At 31.3% G+C, this 17,482-nt stretch overlaps 2 protein-coding genes across 2 annotated transcripts; both read left to right on the top strand.

The window, feature by feature from the left end:
- The first annotated feature begins 429 nt into the window (after window positions 1–429).
- LOC7466066 (uncharacterized) lies at window positions 430–2,405 on the top strand. The gene is made up of 5 exons (XM_002323538.4): window positions 430–595; window positions 709–903; window positions 997–1,069; window positions 1,685–1,847; window positions 2,016–2,405. The coding sequence occupies exons 2-5, from the start codon at window positions 741–743 to the stop codon at window positions 2,124–2,126; spliced, it is 510 nt and encodes a 169-aa protein (XP_002323574.3). The 5' UTR covers window positions 430–595; window positions 709–740; the 3' UTR covers window positions 2,127–2,405.
- A 376-nt stretch (window positions 2,406–2,781) lies between these two features.
- On the top strand, window positions 2,782–5,443 carry LOC7466065 (protein yippee-like At3g11230). Its single transcript, XM_002323537.4, has 6 exons — window positions 2,782–3,218; window positions 3,394–3,529; window positions 4,176–4,219; window positions 4,706–4,814; window positions 4,931–4,986; window positions 5,062–5,443. The coding sequence occupies exons 2-6, from the start codon at window positions 3,434–3,436 to the stop codon at window positions 5,201–5,203; spliced, it is 447 nt and encodes a 148-aa protein (XP_002323573.1). The 5' UTR covers window positions 2,782–3,218; window positions 3,394–3,433; the 3' UTR covers window positions 5,204–5,443.
- Window positions 5,444–17,482: the final 12,039 nt, after the last annotated feature.

Below are 17,482 nucleotides of genomic sequence, written 5' to 3'. Positions count from 1 at the left end.
TCTTAACAAATTTAGATTAATTAGACATGAAAAAATGTGATTGAAAAAAAATTGAAGACTAAATTAAAAAAAAATAATAACAAGTTTGATGCCTTTTAGTTTTTTCATTGATTTTAGGATTTCAAATAAAGATTTATTAAATTCAGCTAACTAAGAAGATGTTAAAGTGTGCCTCTTAACAAGTTTTTTAAAATATTAAGATATTTTTTTGCGATATATAACTCTTAAAGTGCCACTCCAAATTTTAATTAATTTTTGAAAAGGTATTATACCACGTGGATTTTTAATAATCTCCAAATTGGCAATACCAAATTTCATGGACAAAAGAAGAAGAAGAATATTACTGTGAATTATTAAATGGCACAAACTATAGGTACCAAACAATTCTACTCTATTCTCTCTTATAATTACAAAACAACCCTAAGAAACTTTCAATTTTCCCAACATACCCTTCAATAAAATCCCATAACCAGCCTCCATTTCTCCCAGGGTTCTCTTGCCCCTCGCTCGAAACCCCGAAACTGTAGTCGAAGCAGCTTTCCCTCCTGCCTTTTCCCCACGATTTCCTCGCCGCAAGAGACACTCCATTCAACAAGTAAGAAATTTACTTTTCAAAATTTTCACTGTTTATTTGTTTCTTGATAATGGGATATCTGTGCTGATAAAATATTTCTTGATTTTTTTTTTGCTTGTTCCGGATTTTTGCAGTTTGTTTTACCAATAATGCACGTAGTGAAAGAATGGGAAGTGGGAGTTTATTGTGGAATTTGACAAAGAAATATTTAACAGTTGGGGTCATAGGGCTAACAATTACAGACCGATATGCTAGTGTTGTTCCGGTACGAGGTGGCTCTATGTCTCCTACGTTTAATCCTAGGACCAATACAGTTTTGGGGTCATTAGGTAATGCTTTTTTATTTTTTGGAAGTTTAATGATAGAAGTGGTTTTTTTTAATGCTGATTTGGGATTAATTTGATTATTTGTTTTGAGTGCAGATGACCGTGTTTTGATCGAGAAGTTTTGCCTTGCAAAGTACAAATTTTCGCATGGCGACGTGGTAGTTTTTCGGTAGGTCTTTTCGTGGATTTTGCTTGGATTGTGTTTCTGTCATGGTTAGAACCCATGCTTTATTCTTGTTGTGATGTGAATGTCTTTGGATGATTCTTGAAGCTGTAGTTTAGAATGGAGGAAATTTAAGGTCTTATTGCATTTTGGAATCTTTAAATCATTTTGGTTATACCCCATTTGAACTGTCAGGAAGGAAGGAGTGAATTCAGGGTTCTTGGTTGGGGTTTTGTTGACAGCAAAATCCATTAGCGGCATATGGAGGCATTAGGCTGGCCATGCCGGGCAATTAGTGGTTCAAGAGCAGTTTACTGATGACTAAGCAGTATAATTCTTCTCTTGTTTACTGATGAATCAGGCTCTTTGGACTGATGAATAATTAGTGTCATAACTCTTCTTTGCCTAATATGAATCTTTGGATCTGATTGAAACTGGTTTTCATCTGTGTCACAGTCTATTTACATTGTAATGTTGGCTGTTTCATTATTCAGCTTAAAATAGTGTATATTTTACAACATTGTGATGCTTTGAAAGGTCTGGTCATATAGCATAGATATATTCATGCAGAATTTCTATATAGAAAATCTGACATGTAGTTATTTTTGCATCCTTTTGTAGCTCCCCAAGTGATCACAAGCAGAAACTCATTAAGAGAATTATTGGCTTACCTGGTGACTGGATGGGGACTCCTCAAAATGATGTGGTCAAGATTCCAGAAGGACACTGTTGGGTTGAGGGAGACAATCCAGCATCTAGCATGGATTCAAGAAGTTTTGGCCCAGTAAGTTATTTGTGCAACTATAATCATACATAGCTTCTACAAGGGTTTGACTTTTTTGCATTATCTTAGCACGCTTAACTGGTTTAGCTGGAGTACCTTGCAAAATCTGCGTTATACTGCTAGTATTTTGTGCTTGCTATCTGATTTGAAGGAGCCTATTCCTTGCAGATTCCTTTGGGTTTAGTTCAGGGAAGGGCTACGACCATTGTATGGCCTCCTCAAAGAATATGCCAGGTTGAGAGAAGAATCCTTCAAGACAGATTTTCCCCCTCCGCATGAACTTCCAGTAACAGTTCTCTTCTTGTGCGGGATCACAAATTCTCAAGTTTTTCCCGAGTCCCGTTTCAACATTCCTTTATGGAATCATGTTGCCTATTTGCTTTCCGCCCCTTTGTTGTGTGGCTTCACTGCAACCAAAACCGGTGCTCTACATTCCTTACTGAGAATCACAATTATTTGAAATATTCAGTGTATTGACAACTTAGCAAAAATCCAAATGGGTGCATTTTTGAAGAGATGGAAAGTTTATACAATTTCTATATCCTTGTGCAAGTTCAATTTCGGTGTTTTATATTCCAATGCCAGGTCTTCCGAAGGAGGATCCTGAGATGTTACCTAGCAAGCTCTTTCGTCTCAAGTTTAGATGTGAAGCAAATTGGCATCCAGGGGCCATCAACATGTTTGTTTTTTAACACACTGTGTTCTCCTGTTTCTGCAGCTTTGTCCATAATGGGCTTGGATGTCTCATGCCGTTGGGTAGTCACATCTTGGGCTTACTAAAAGCCCAATTGAAGCAAGCCTAATGTTGACATTACCTTTTGAGTTTTCATCATATCAAGCTTATTAAACTCGTTTTTCCATTGAAATCTCATATCATAAACATGATTATAAGACCTAAACTAGGGTTGATTTAGCCCCGGGTTCAGGTTACAAGTTTAGTTTAGAGGGTTAACTCATGAATTTATGATGAAACTTAACTCTATTTAAGTTTTAGATTAGTGGTTGGATGAGCTGTTATTGGATTGACTTTACTGTCGAACTTAACTGGGTTTTGCAAGAATGACATGATATTAACATGATAGTCAAAAGAATGTAATTAAGGAGAGAGTGGAAGGATAAATTTGCAGAGAGGTCGGTTAAAAAAGGCAAGTAACTAATAACAGTAAAACCGAGGGCCACCATTGGCAAAAATTCCCATAAAGCAACTTAACAAATATCATAATTTTGTAGGCCCAAAAGTACCTCCCTCCTATATCACAGATTTTGCTTGCTTTTGTAGTATTTAAAGAGCAGAAGTCACATACACGAAGTCATAATTTCTCATACTCGTCATAGCCTTCTTCGTTTTCCTCTTTCCCTAAAAAACTGCTGGTAAGCTCAACAAAAGCCCACTCTTCTTTTCTCTTCCTCTTTTATTTCACCCTCTATATATCTACGTAGTTTGTTCTTCGATTCATGCAGTTTTAACCTTCTTTTTGTTAATTCATGCATGTTCTTGATTCTGGCCTTTTTTTATTTACATTTTTGTGTGGTTTCGTTGAAAAAGAAAATCAAGAAAGTAAGACTATATTGACTCAAGAAAGAAAATGGGGAGGCTATTTCTGGTGGATCTTGAAGGACGCTCTTATAGCTGCAAGCACTGCCGCACTCCTCTTGCTCTCAAAGACGACATCATCTCTAAGGTTCTTTTCTCTTTTCACTGTTACTTGGCATGGTTCTGCTATGTAATATGCAAGTTTTATGGTTTATGAGCTTATGTCAAGTGTCTTCTTCTTGCGTTACGCTGTGAAGTTGACATAAAGAAATGTCAAAGAAGACCGATTGCTATGTATTGGTGAATCTTGGAAAAGTAAATTGGCTGAATTACAAGAACTGGAACAGTGTGTGCTTTATGTATTCGTTTTCTGGTTGAAGTAGGAGAGAGCAACAACTATGATTCAGCCTTCTTGGATTTTCCATTTGCCTGTTACGTATTTTGGGATATATTTATTGGGTTCTTGCTGTTGAATAATGTTTGAATTAGTAGGGAATTCTTCCTTTATCGTATATGACTGATAAACAGAATCTGATGTATCAGTATTTGTCCCCTAAGATCATGTGTAGATAATTTTTTTGTTAATAATTATCTAGGGCCTCGACATGTAAGGTGATTATGATTGTAATCTTGGCTTCCTTCTTGCAGTTCCCAAAATGAAAACCCATCTTTTAATTGTTCTTTTTTCTCATTTTGGCATCTGATATGAAGATTGAGTAGCCACATCCAAATGTATTATTGGATTAACTGGCAGCACCATATATATAGATTCTAATTCTTTGTTTTATTTCCAGTATTTCTGCTCCAGGAATAGAAGGGCATATCTTTTCTATAACGTGTAAGTGTTCCTGATTATGGAATCCAATAGAACTTTGACTTCATATTATGATAATTGGCTCTGACTGTTTGCTTTTTGGTTTGGTATTGATCGAACTCGTGCACGCATCTTGACAAGACAAAGTGCTTAATATTAGTGTTAAATCTTCTGCAAAGTTCTTTCATCTTTTGTGGAACTTCCTTGTTGACTTCAATGGAAGGCCTTTTCCGTTCTTGTTTGTTGTTAGATATGAGAGATCTTTAATGTTAGTTATTGTAGCATGAAGGAGACAGATAAAAGATTATCCTGTTTTGTTAGTGATTAAAGCTTGATTTATGAGAAAATATAGAGTACAAGGGGAAAAAAAATGTATAACGTAGTTGCTATGTTTAAAGAAAACAAAAATACAGTGCACATATGTATGGTCTCATGCTTATATCATTTTATAAATTATGTGCGCTGTAATTGCCACTTCTATGTCTCATTTTGCTTTCACAATGATGACAGTGAGAATGTCACCTTTGGACCGAGAGAAGATCGAATGATGATAACTGGAAAGCACACTGTGGCTGACATATACTGTGTTGTTTGTGGATCAATTCTGGGGTGGAAATATGTAAGATCTGGCTTTCTTAGAAGCTATGGATTGTGTATTCTTTCGTATCAACTGATTGTTGCATTAGTTATTTATTTTCAGCCTTTGTTTGATGCGTTAATGTTTGATGCTTGTAGATACATGCATATGTGAAGGCTCATAAGTACAAGGAAGGTTGGTTTGTCATTGAAAGGTGCCTATTACTACTGTCTTTGGTGGTTGAATTATCGATTTCCGTGTTTTGATGCTGACCATTACTGTGGAGCAGGTGTAAGGTGTTGAATCCTGCCGGAACTCCCTATGAGGCCATTCAAGAAGCTCAGGTTGGTCACCAAGCTCCGAATGGTCAAGAAACTTGGATGGCCCAAGAAGCTCAGGCTGGTGGAGGAATTGATGTTGATAATGCTTGATTAGTTACTTAGTTTGTAGAATGTTAGTCTTTTTAAGTGTACATTCTCTGCTCCCTTTGATGATGACCAAACCTACTAACTGGCTCCTTTGGTAAAGAAGCTCAGATTGGCTTCTTTTTTAGATGACACAAACTGGGTTGTTGACTGACCCATTTCACGATTAGCATTAGAATTTTGTCTGCGATTTTCAATTGTTTAGTAATGAAAGTTCATGGAGAGATAAGGTCTGTTTTTTGCCAAGTTTCAGCCTTTCTATCGAAGTTGAATACTGTCATCACCTTGACCTATAAGTTACAGTCAAACACTCTGCTCAGATGGGAGAGTTTGCACACTGACAGTCTCTTATTACCCGCAAGAACATGCTTGCACTGCAATTCTCACTGGAACACTGCTCTTCCTGTCCTGGAATTTGAAACTGCCCTCTTCAGGAATTATAACTGCTGGCTGGATATTAGTGGAGCCCATGTCCGCTTCTAGGTTGAAAGAGGCCAGAACAGCCACATGTGGATTCATATGTAAAGGTTTCAAATTGTTTGGAGACTGCAAAATGCTGTCATGAGATGAGAGCATGTGCCCTTGTCAAGACATTCTTCTGCTGCCATTCCTTGCACAAACAGAAAAAATATAATAAGAAAAACAGAAAGTACAAACAATATAAAATGCTATCTTATCATGTAAAAACTTTAATTTAAAATTTTATTATAGAATATTTTTCATTTCAAGTAGCTTGTTGAAATACAAACTAAATACCTCTATTTATAATAATTTAAAGTCTATTTCTAAAAATCCTAATAAATAATTATAGAGTTATTCAAGAAACTCCTAATTAATTAAATAGAAAAAAAAAATAGAATTACCAATCACAATATTTGATTTCCTAAACTAAATAGAAAAAAAAAATAAAAACACCAAAAAGAAAGATATTTTTCTAAACTTAATATAAATATAAATAACTAAGAAAATAAATAATTTCTCTTAAATTACTATTAATTAAATCAGTCTTTCTAGATTGAAGATAACTTGTTTAAATTGTTCTTACTTTAATCTTATAGATATCCAATTAAAACTTTTTAACTAAATTTATTTTTTTACTTCAGATGATAACAATTTTAGATATCAACTTCAATTCCTTGAAATAATTCAAAATGATACCTCGTTCTTATAACTTATTCATTGATCTTCAAGGCTTTGCCGCTCTTCATGAAGTTGAGTTTATTTTGCTTCTCTAGAATGTAGCTCTTACACATGTATAGATCAATTGATTTCAACTTCAATAGCTTTTTCTTTAATAGAAGCAACTTCATCCCTTTTTAACTCATAAGATCGAGTTTATAGTTCCATAATTCTTCTTGATTTTCAGCTTTAGCAACAACAATGGTTATCTTTTGATCCTAAGATCATATACAAGGTGTTAATTTTCTTACATGGAGCCAAAACTATTTCTCCTTTAGAGACTTTTAATATATTTTTTCAAAAAAATATGTTAAATAACCATTTTCATCAAGTATCTCATAGAAATTAAATTTTTTTTAGTTCAGCAACACGTCTCAGCATCTCAGTTGCTACGAATTTCATATAAAACCATTTAATAACTTGATTTTCACATATTTTAAGTCCATAATCTCTATAAGCCAGGTCCACACCAAAATTATAAACCTCTTAGAAATACAGAATACATCAAAATTATGTTTCATAATAAAACTACGGGCTAAGATTCTTTATGTGCAAAACCTATTAGGTTTAAACCTTAATTTTCTTGCCTGATGTTTTTGTTTGTTTGTACTTCCATCTACGTCACCTTTTCTACTCTTTAGGTGTGTGTGCCCCATGAAACTTAGTTTTCTCATCACTCACCAATATCACTCACTAAATTGTCACTTACCCTTGATCAGTTCAAACTTTGATGAGAAAAGCAAATCATGGCAACAGAAACACCAAAGTCCAGTGATTGCTACTGCTGCATCTATTTTTCATTCCATAATTGATGTTACTTATCATGTTAATTACTTGTATTAATCATGATTTTGACTTTCTAACATGCCTTGCACCACAAACATCAAAAGGATCCGAGGCTCCTAGAGCAAAAGAAGAACCGTATCAAGGAGTTGCTGGTAAGGGAAAGAAAGACTATTTAGCCTGTCCGTTGTCAATTTGTTCAACTTTTTTCTGTTTATAATTTGCAAGTACGTATGCAACTGTGCTTTTAACATAAATTTTACGACTTTTAAACAGTGGAAGTCCTCTGGAAGTTGGGCCGAGAAAGAACAATGGACTCATAATTCTAACATTTTAATGTGCAGTTCTTCCATTCTTTGTATTCGCAAGATATTAATCAGCAAAGTTTTGTGTGCAGCGATTGAGGAGGATGTGATGATGGCATCAGAAGAAGTGGCCGTGAACAACAGTGACGATGGGGAGAGTAGCTGATGGCCTGTCGGATAGCTCTTCGTTGAAATTTTCCGTTGTCCCTTATTGGGTACATGAAAATTAAGTTGACAGAAAATACAAGACCCGTGCCGGTCTCAAATGAAGGATTTATGTAGTTATTAGACTTTATGTCATCCGGCGGATTGATCTAAAAAATCTAAATCTTGAAGCATGATCTGGCCTAGAAATGATATAGATATTGATATTGTCATACTTGTTGAGTCGGCTGAGTTTATAACGACTCGTTAACTTAGACAAATCTAATTCAAACTCGATTTAAACATGTTGGGTCAATATTTAATTAAAAAAACATAATAAAAACATTATTATTTTAATAAAAATAATAGTTAGCCGAACTTGATTTAATAGACCACAAGTTGGACCAATAAAGCAACAACCTAAGCTCTTTTAACAACATGATAATTTGTAAAATGTGAAATTACAAGTTCATCAGATTTTTAGACTTCTTGTTGTTTTGGGCTCTGAAAATTTCAGATTATTTTGACATATTGATACTAAAAATAATTTAAAAGATAAAAAAATATTATTTTTAAAAATAATTAATATTATAATATCAAATAAACAATAAAATAAAAGAGAGAAACATTTTCTGAAGCCTCGAGGTACATGGTGTCAATTTTGAAACCCCCATCGAGTGGTATGCAATTAATGTAATTATAAAAATAAAAAAGGAATTAAAAAAAAAGTGCCCTGAATTTTAATGAATCTTCTTATTATTTAAATCAAAATGATGTCGGTTGTGATATTATAGCATGGATGAGATCTATAGAGCTGCTTCGTCAAATTGGAAACATGAAAACTTGGCTTAACATTGCCATGATTCAATATGTGGACTATGATGTTCATGTGTATTTTGGCTTTAGACAAGTTGTGCTCTTGCTCCAAAAAACACTTTTGCTCCATGGTTTTTTTTTTTTTTAAGTAATTCTTTTGATAGAATTTTGATCACGAGTTCTTGTTAATTTAACAAATACTCGTACAATAATTAACATTTCAATGAGTGGAAATAACAAGATAAATAGATATATTAATATGAAAATCATGTATAAATCTTGATATGATGAATTTTAAGAAATTTTAAGAGTAGTTATTAACAATCGTTTTCTTCAATTTTTTTCTTCAAAAACATCGAAAAAAGTTTCTTATTTGTAGTAGAACATAGGTTTATTTGTTAAATAAAAAGATGAGAATTTAACTTAAATCTTTGGTAACGACTTTTTTTTTTTTATTCACGTGGGGTGTTTGGACCAGCTTGCGAGCACCTTGACTAATCCCCACAGGTTCTGAAGTTAACGACCAGGTAAACATTCGGTGACCACTAATATAAGCGACCACGGGTTGCTGAAGTTAACGATTAATTCCCATTACTTCTCTAGTTGGTTTGAGAATAATTATTTTAAGAGTAATAATAATTAAAAATAAACAAATTCATTTACAAAAGAAGAAAATAAATTTGATGATGTAAAAAAGTAAATCATTTATCCATCATATTTTTGGTAAAATAATTGCTTCAAATAAGATTGGATTGTGTAAGAAAATCTCATACCTACTTCTTATATGCTTAACATATGCACAAGTACCGAATCACTTACCATGATCCAATAAGTGAATAAGAAACCTAATTGTAGCTTCCTTTCATGTTAATGAAGATAAACATAGTTGTAAAAAATAAATTATTTTAATTAATAGAAAATCAAATACTTAACATATTTATTCATAGACAAAAACAAATTGCGAGACATGTTTTATCTAAAAAAAAAAATATAGAGATTAATCTAAGAGGAAGAAATTGTACAATTGAAAAACTGATATCTTAAATGCCCAGATATTTAGCATCCTTTAAATAAAATAAAATAATTGAAAAGAAGAAAAAAGGGAAATTATATTAAAAAAAAACTAAAAGGAAACTCATTTTCATTGTAGTAATCAACTATTGAAATAGTAAATTTGTAAATTTTTTATTTATTTTTTCATTGTGGTGGTCATTGTAGCAACTAATAAATTTGTAATTTTGTGCAACTTTTTTTTCAAAATAAATTTTTTTTTTTTAAGAAGTAGAAAATCTATAATTTTTCTCATTTTATTTATTACGGTGGTCACTGTAGCAAAAGCAAATCTATAATTTTAACCAATTTGTTTTTGCAAAATAAAATATTTTTTTCTTTACATTTAGTCTATTTATCATCCTTTTTTTTTTTTGTTCTCATCCTCATTAATTCATTGTTCGTAGTTGTTTGGAAAAAAAAAGTTTTGCAAATCTTTTATTTTACAAACAAAATTCTTTTTAAGAATTGGAAAATCTGTATTTTTTTCTAATTTCTTCACTATGTTGGTTACTATAGCAATGGCAAATCTGTGATTTTGGGAAAAAAAAATTGTAAAGAAAAAAACTTTTTTTTTCTTTACATTTGGTCTATTTATCACTATTCTTTTTGTTCTTATCTCCATTCATTTATTGTTTTGTAATTTTTTAAAACAAATTTGCAACTCTTTTTTTTTCAAACATTTTTTTAAAAAATTTCTTCTCTTTACTCTTGTCCTATTTATCACCACTTTTTTGTTATTATCTTCATTCATTCATTTTTTTTAAAATTGTTTTGATTTTTATTTTTGATGTTTTTTCTTTCTACTTGGCCTTCTTACCACCATTTTTTTTGTTCTTATCTTTATTCATTCATTGTTGAAATAACTTTGTAGAGATATTTTTAAAATAAATTTCTCTTTCTCTACCATCTTTTTAAAACAAATATATTATTTCTCTCTCTTTATTGCTATTGTTGTTGTAAAATAAACTAACACGAAGGAGGATGACTTTTTTTATAAAAAAAGTATTATTATTTTAAATTATTATAATCACCATCATTATCCAATAAACTCAAAGTAAAAAGTTTTTTACTTTATTAGTTTCTTTATTATAGAAATGACACTCTTGAAATTTTATTGATGTTTGAGTTTTGTGTATTTTTTACCTTTATGTTTTGAAAATGACATTGTTGTAATTTTATAGGACTTTAGGGTTTGTGAATCCTCTCTAGAATCATCTTTATTTACTGAAGAGATGTTAAAGTTGAGATTTTTTATATTTTTTTAGACGTCTAATCTTTTTCTAGCACTCTCTAGAAAAAATATTCAAAGAAATCAATTGATTTTCTCATCAATCTAAGTTTTCTCCACAACCCTCTCAAACAATCTTTTTCATCTTTTAAGGTGCCTAGAAAATTCTAGATCAAACCATTAATACTAGGGGATTGGTGAGAACTAAGCTAGATTAGAAGAGGGCTTCCTTCATACTTAGATTTGATAAGTTTATGACCATAGACTTGGAATTGGATAGGGCTTGCATTTTGAGCTTCTCTTGTGCTTCTTGGAATTTTGGGGTGACAATTGAAATCTCTTAGTTTGTCCTCAAAGAACAAGGGAAGTTTATCATCAAATTTTTTTAATTTTTTTAATTTTTTTTTTACCAAACTCTCTTTTTTTCAACCACATCTAATCTTTATTATAGATGTCATGCTAGTTTGAAAATAAAGCTGCTATGTTTTCAATTACACGACACAACCCTAGCATGCTTGATGTGAAATTACCTTGCAATTTAGTGAACTTCTTGATTATCGCTTATTTTCTTTGCATTCTTACTAACAACTACCTCTATTTATTGGTTCAATTTGCAAGTGATTCTCCTTTTGCTGCTACTCATTCTCTGCATTATTGTTTTTTGGGTGTCCTTTGACTTGCGGATAAATCAATAAAGGTTGCTATATCAACTCTAATGATTTTAGATATAAAAAACAATAAGAAAATACTTAATAATGATGAAAAGATCAGAATCAAGATAAGTTCTTATAGAAAATAAGAAGAAGAAAAGAATTATCCTCCAATTTATGTATCAAATCAAGTTTGAACGAGAATGCATGCTGCCCTCAATAATTTTGTTTCTTTCATGGTTCAACTGTTGGTGTTCGGCCTGGAGCCCAGTTCGGATCCTGTGTTGAAATGGGCTAGCACAGGCCTCGATTTCAATTGGTATCAGAAACAGATTTCATTTCCTCGACTGGAGACTCCGAAATGCTGCTGCCTGCCATCGAGATGAGAGCATGTGCTCTCTCTCTTCCAGCAAGACGTTCTTCTCCCACAATTCCTCTGACACAGTGACACAGACTGCTCAATCATGGACTCCCACTGTGAATAAAAGTGACATGCACGTGGGATTCATCATCCACATAGACTAATCAAGAAAAACGAAAGGCTTATAGCTTGAGATACAAAAAATAATCTCCTGAAATGGGGGCTTGAATCTGTGGGTCTCCAAACATTCTGCCTTGCACATGGCCAGGCCTACAATTCAAAGAATCCCTTGCAGTGTCATAATTCTCTCTATCTTGGCATCAAATGTGAGCCTAATGTCTAATCCAGTTCAGTGGGGGTCCTCTACCATTCCCCAGGATTCGAGTATGTTTGTGAGATTATGTTCTTGCTGGTCCCATTGTTTAATTTTGTTTGTGAATGATTGATTTCTGAAAAGCTTCTGGTTTTTTCCATGCAATATTGAAAAATATTCATCAAGATTCAGGAGAAGAAAAAAATGAATCGAAAAGAGGTGGCAGCGTCTACTTATTTATTATGAATAAGTAAAAAAATAAGAAATATATATATTATCTATGAATACTAATATTATTTATTATTCAAAAAATAAATAAACGGCAATCCCCTAGAATTGAATGAATAAATAAATGGATATTGAATTCAAAGTCAAGAATAATTTTCAAGGATCAGCAGTTTGAAGAAAAACTCTATTCGAACAACAAGAATACAATTGTTTTCTTTTTTAGGATGCTTGCCAAACAAGACACTGTGAAAAACCTAATTAGCATGAGTTGTGCTGAAAGTAACAAAATCATACCAAAGAAAATGGATTGGGAAAATATTCAATAAAATGAAGATGACACCTTCCTAGGATGGAAAATGTAAGAAAAAAAATTATTTATTAATTAAAATACCTTTTTTTTAATTAACGTGGGTGTCTAGGCCAGCTTGTGCGCACCTCGACTAATCCTACGGGTCCTGAAGTTAACGATCATGTAAGTTTCCAGTTGCCCTAAGATTTATGAGACTCGAACTGGTGATCTCTAAAAAGTAAACTCAAGGTCTCACCAGTTAAATTACACCTATCAAAGTTAAATACTCCTTTTAATAATAACAAAAGTGCATTAATCTTAGTACAAAATCATTACATGTTATGAAACTGTAAGTGAGTAAATTATTTTTTTTTACTTGATAATTATAATTAATGTAGTATGTATGCGTTTATGGATATAATTATATATAGATTTAAAGGACATAATATTAATTGTCAAATTACTACATCAAATTTTAAAGATAAAAAAGTAAATTTATTTTAATTTTTTATGACTTCTTAGTTATAAACCAAACACAATAAAAACTCCTAATATAAGACATCATCTCGAAAAGATTAAAATAAAATCATGTATCGGGTTTAGGTAAATTAAAATAAACAATAAAAAAACGTCCATGTTTTTTCTCGTGACTTTATTGAATCAAGAAAAACTTATTTGCATTAAATTCTTTAGGGTTTAAATCTCAATAGTCATTCATATTTTTAATCAAATACAAATTTTATATTCCCAATATTATATCGCCATCAATCACGTTCCTACACTGCCATAAAATCTGGAAAATGTCGATGGAAAGCATATATAGTGAAGATTTTGTCTGTATTTTCTAACACTGATGGACATGGTCGGAAATTTTCTTGTTCAGGTTTTTTATTCTTTCAGAATATTTTATCATTATTTCGGTGGTGTTTTCATTATTTTTTTATATATATGTTTTAGTTTTGTTTGTTATGATCACCGAGCTAACCATTAAACAATTACCCTGCAAATTAATGGATTCTAATCATAGTTTTGAAACCCAGCCCGACAGGTCGACCTGGAACCCGGTCAATCTAGGGCTAGAACCAGGCCGGGTTGAAGAAAAAATAGGGGAAGAAAAAATTCAGCGTGACCCGGCGAGTTGACCCGACAAGACCTGGTCAAAACCCGTTTGCGACCCGTTGACTTTTATTTTCTTTTTACTAAAACCACGTCGTTTTAATTTAAAAAAAAATTGACACGGGCGACCCGGTGACCCGGTCAAAACCCGAGACTCGGGCCGGGTCTGAAAACTATGATTCTAATACAAACTACTTTGGATTTTAAAGGACTATGATATTATTAGATTAAAACACTATATATTCACAAATCAATAACCAAACCTAAGATTTTGCTCTCTATTTATTTGGACATTCTAAAGACATGAAAATTTTCAAAAATAATAAATTAAGTTATATTGAAATGAACTATTCTTCTTGCTAATATCATACCTAGCTAGTCTCGGCATGACATCAATTTCAGTCATTGTAGTTCCGCAATATTTGTGTATGGAGCGGACAGTTTTAAATTTCACTCCTTTCTTTTCATTATCTTAAAACATTCCAAAACTTGCCCAAAAGTCCCAGTAAGAAACCAATCATGAGATAAGAATAAGAAAACGATAGAAATAACTACTTCAATTATAGATCACAAAGGCATATAAAAGGGGATATAATATGACAAAACCAAAAACCCAAAAAAGAAATAACCTTCACCCATCTTGCTAAGAATCTTGACCGTAAATAATCTTGAGATTGTGTAGTTTAATTTGATTAAATTCCGAGTTTGTTTCTCAGAGGTCACAAATCCGAGTCCCACAAACTTCAGGGCTATTGGAGGCTTGCATGGTCTTTAACTTTATGGCCTTGGGAGATTAGTCGAGGTGCGCGTAAGCTGGTCCGGATACCCACCCACAGTTACAAAAAAAAAAAGAATCGTGACTACAAAATTAAAGGGAAAAAAAACATTGATAAAATTCCAGTCAAAATTTCAACTAATTAAACAGTAAAATTGATTAAAAAAAATTAATACTCCAATAATTATTCATTTTTTATTCAATTCAAACTTATCCAACTTAAATTAATACCTTTTAATTATTATCAATTCCACAAAAATCAACTTCTCCTAAATTTTCAACCTAACAATAAAATCGATAAATATAATTGATACCCATTAAATCATTCATCATTTCTTCAATTATAACACAATTAAGTTATAAAATCAAATTCAATTTCATCAAATAATAAATAAAATCAATTTCTCTCAAATTTTATACAAACTCTAACATACAAATCATGCATTAATATAATAAAATTATCTAGGGAAAGCTGTAAAACACTTAAATATACAAGTTAATTACAAATACTACAAATTTTTTTTAATAAATTAACCTAAAATATAAATGAGTTGTAAAAAAAATAAATAGCTTTATTTACTGGGTGTAATAAAGATTAAAAAAAATGAAATCAATAAAGCTATCACTACTAATAGATACAGGGTAGTACCAACGGGTTGCTTGGCCAGCTTTGTAGGTAGGGTAGCCGAATTTAGTAAAAAAAAGTATAAGGAGGGATTGTTGTTTTTTTGACATAAGGTTGAATAAGAAATGAGGGAAGAGAGAACTACCAAGTTTTAGTTCGGCTCCGTTTGTTTGCAGGAAAGTTGTTTTCTTTTGGAAAGTGAATTCCGGGGAAAGTGAATTCCTAGAAAGTGAATTCCGGGAAAGTATTTTCCGATATTTGGTAGTGTTATGGAAAATGAACTGGAAAACACTTTCCAGTGTTTGGTTATGTTATGGAAAATAAACTGGAAAATAATTTATTAATGAATTAATTTTTTTTTCAAGTTTATCTAATATATATTAAATATTTAATATAAATATTTAATCACTTACAATAAAAGAATGAAATCTAAAAAGTATAATGATGAATTTTTTTATTATATCTTATATTCATACATAGCTTATTTTATAAAATATAACTATATATGTCATATCATATTATAGAGAAATAAGCTTGTGAAATATTTTTTAAGTTAAATATATTTTTTTTTCAATTTTAAAAGCTTAAAATAAGTTTTTTTTTTCATATGAAGAAAGCCAAATTAGTTTATGGTAAGAGTTATATATTACATTAGATTAACAACTATTTTAATTTTAATTTTTCGTCACTGGGAACCAATTAAATTTAATTTAGAAACAAAAATGTCTTGTAATTACAATAAAATGATTTATAAAATCCTTATGTTTGGATGCTGGCCACCCACCCCCCTAAAAAAACAAAGAAATCATCAAAAGTCATAAAATGTTCACATGTTTTGTGAACAAAGGAAAGGAAAGTGTTTTCCTTAAAATAAGGAAAGGAAAACACTTTCCTGGCTTAAAGTGTATTATCTTCCTTTGACCGGAATTTGGATTCCTTTGACTAGTTTTCCTTATAGTTGTCAAACATGGAAAAGTGGGGAAAATGGTTTCCAGAAAAATGAATTCCTGGAAACAAACAAGGCCTTCGTTTAAGTTTGTTAACAGGATTTTCATCGATATTGCTAGCGTCTCACATTAATAATGGAATTACTGTGAAATTTTTATTAATTTTTCTATTCCGTCAATATTTTTATAACTATCTGTCATATTTTTTTTATGGGTCTAATAATTTCTATACCAAATACTCCCATGATGTAATTATTTAATAGGTGGTCCAGTAGTAAGAACTTAATATTAAGAGGTTTGTTTCTATGTGGTTTCAGGTTCGAGTCATGTGGTTGCTAATATGATGGCCACTGGAGATTTACATAATTGTTAACTTCAGGGCCCGTGGAATTAGTCAAAATACGTACAAACTGACCACAATACTCACATTAATGATAATAATAATAATAAAAAAAACTCCCATGATGATAATTTGTGGTATGGAATTGATGTCAGATACCCAAAAACATTGAATTTTGTGCTATGTTTGGGAATAAAATGAATTAAAAAATAATAAGGATAGAGAAAATGAAGTGAAAGTAAATTTATTTTTTCTATTTTTGTGTTGGTGCCATGAAAGTACGCTTCATTTTTTTTTTTTGAAACGATAAAAAAAGAGTTAAATCAATTAATATCAATCATCATCATCAACCCCATTTTCCTCACCCTCCTCATTGAGTAATTGGCTAAAATAAAAAATACAAATATCTTTTGGCAAATTAGTAAAAAGATATGATGCAAACAAGGGGTTTAGCCTAACGAAAATGAGGTAACAATCTTGAAGAATAAAATTACTATTATATGCATTATGCATTTATTAAACAAATATCTTTTATTAAAACAAAATTATAATTACTCAATTTCTTTCCAAACAAGAAGAGTATTGTGCTTGCGGGTACCTTTTTTTTTTATTGTAATTACCTTATGTAATTTAGTTTATTATAATTTATAGATAATGCAGTGTAGATTAAAACTTTGCAAGTTACGGATAAAAAACTGAAACTTATGATAAACCCATGGAGCAGCTATTTCAAAAGAAAGGACTTGTAATAAATTTCTACAATCTTGAACTCTAAACTATAGCTAATTTCTACAATCTTGTAATAAAATTTCAATAAAGTATCATTTGCCTCACATTAATATACCTATAAACACAACAACAACTCAAACTGCGTTTACCTCACACAACCAACACTTAGATAGCCTCGGACATATCATCCAAACAATTTCATCAATTACAATTACTCAATATATTTTATACACAAGCAGAGTTTATATTATTTTACGAGATATATATAAATATTCTCATATAATAAAATCCATAATAATTATTAATCCTTCCTTTCACTTTATTACGAACCTTAGAATATTTTAAACCTTAACGTATATATCAAGCTTAGCTACATGACATAAGATGGAATTTATAAAATTCTA

The sequence above is a fragment of the Populus trichocarpa genome, chromosome 16 (genome assembly GCF_000002775.5).
Source record: "Populus trichocarpa isolate Nisqually-1 chromosome 16, P.trichocarpa_v4.1, whole genome shotgun sequence".
NCBI lineage: Eukaryota > Viridiplantae > Streptophyta > Magnoliopsida > Malpighiales > Salicaceae > Populus > Populus trichocarpa.
Note: the sequence above shows the minus strand (reverse complement) of the source record. Positions and strands in the feature narration are given on the sequence as shown.

Bases quoted from the DNA above. Each gene is read 5' to 3' on its own strand.
- LOC7466066 (XM_002323538.4), top strand. From the start codon at position 741: ATGGGAAGTGGGAGTTTATTGTGGAATTTGACAAAGAAATATTTAACA. The intron at 904-996 runs GTAATGCTTTTT...TTTTGAGTGCAG, and splicing joins TACAGTTTTGGGGTCATTAG to ATGACCGTGTTTTGATCGAG. The intron at 1,070-1,684 runs GTAGGTCTTTTC...ATCCTTTTGTAG, and splicing joins GGCGACGTGGTAGTTTTTCG to CTCCCCAAGTGATCACAAGC.
- LOC7466065 (XM_002323537.4), top strand. From the start codon at position 3,434: ATGGGGAGGCTATTTCTGGTGGATCTTGAAGGACGCTCTTATAGCTGC. The intron at 3,530-4,175 runs GTTCTTTTCTCT...TTTTATTTCCAG, and splicing joins AAGACGACATCATCTCTAAG to TATTTCTGCTCCAGGAATAG. The intron at 4,987-5,061 runs GTGCCTATTACT...ACTGTGGAGCAG, and splicing joins GGTTGGTTTGTCATTGAAAG to GTGTAAGGTGTTGAATCCTG.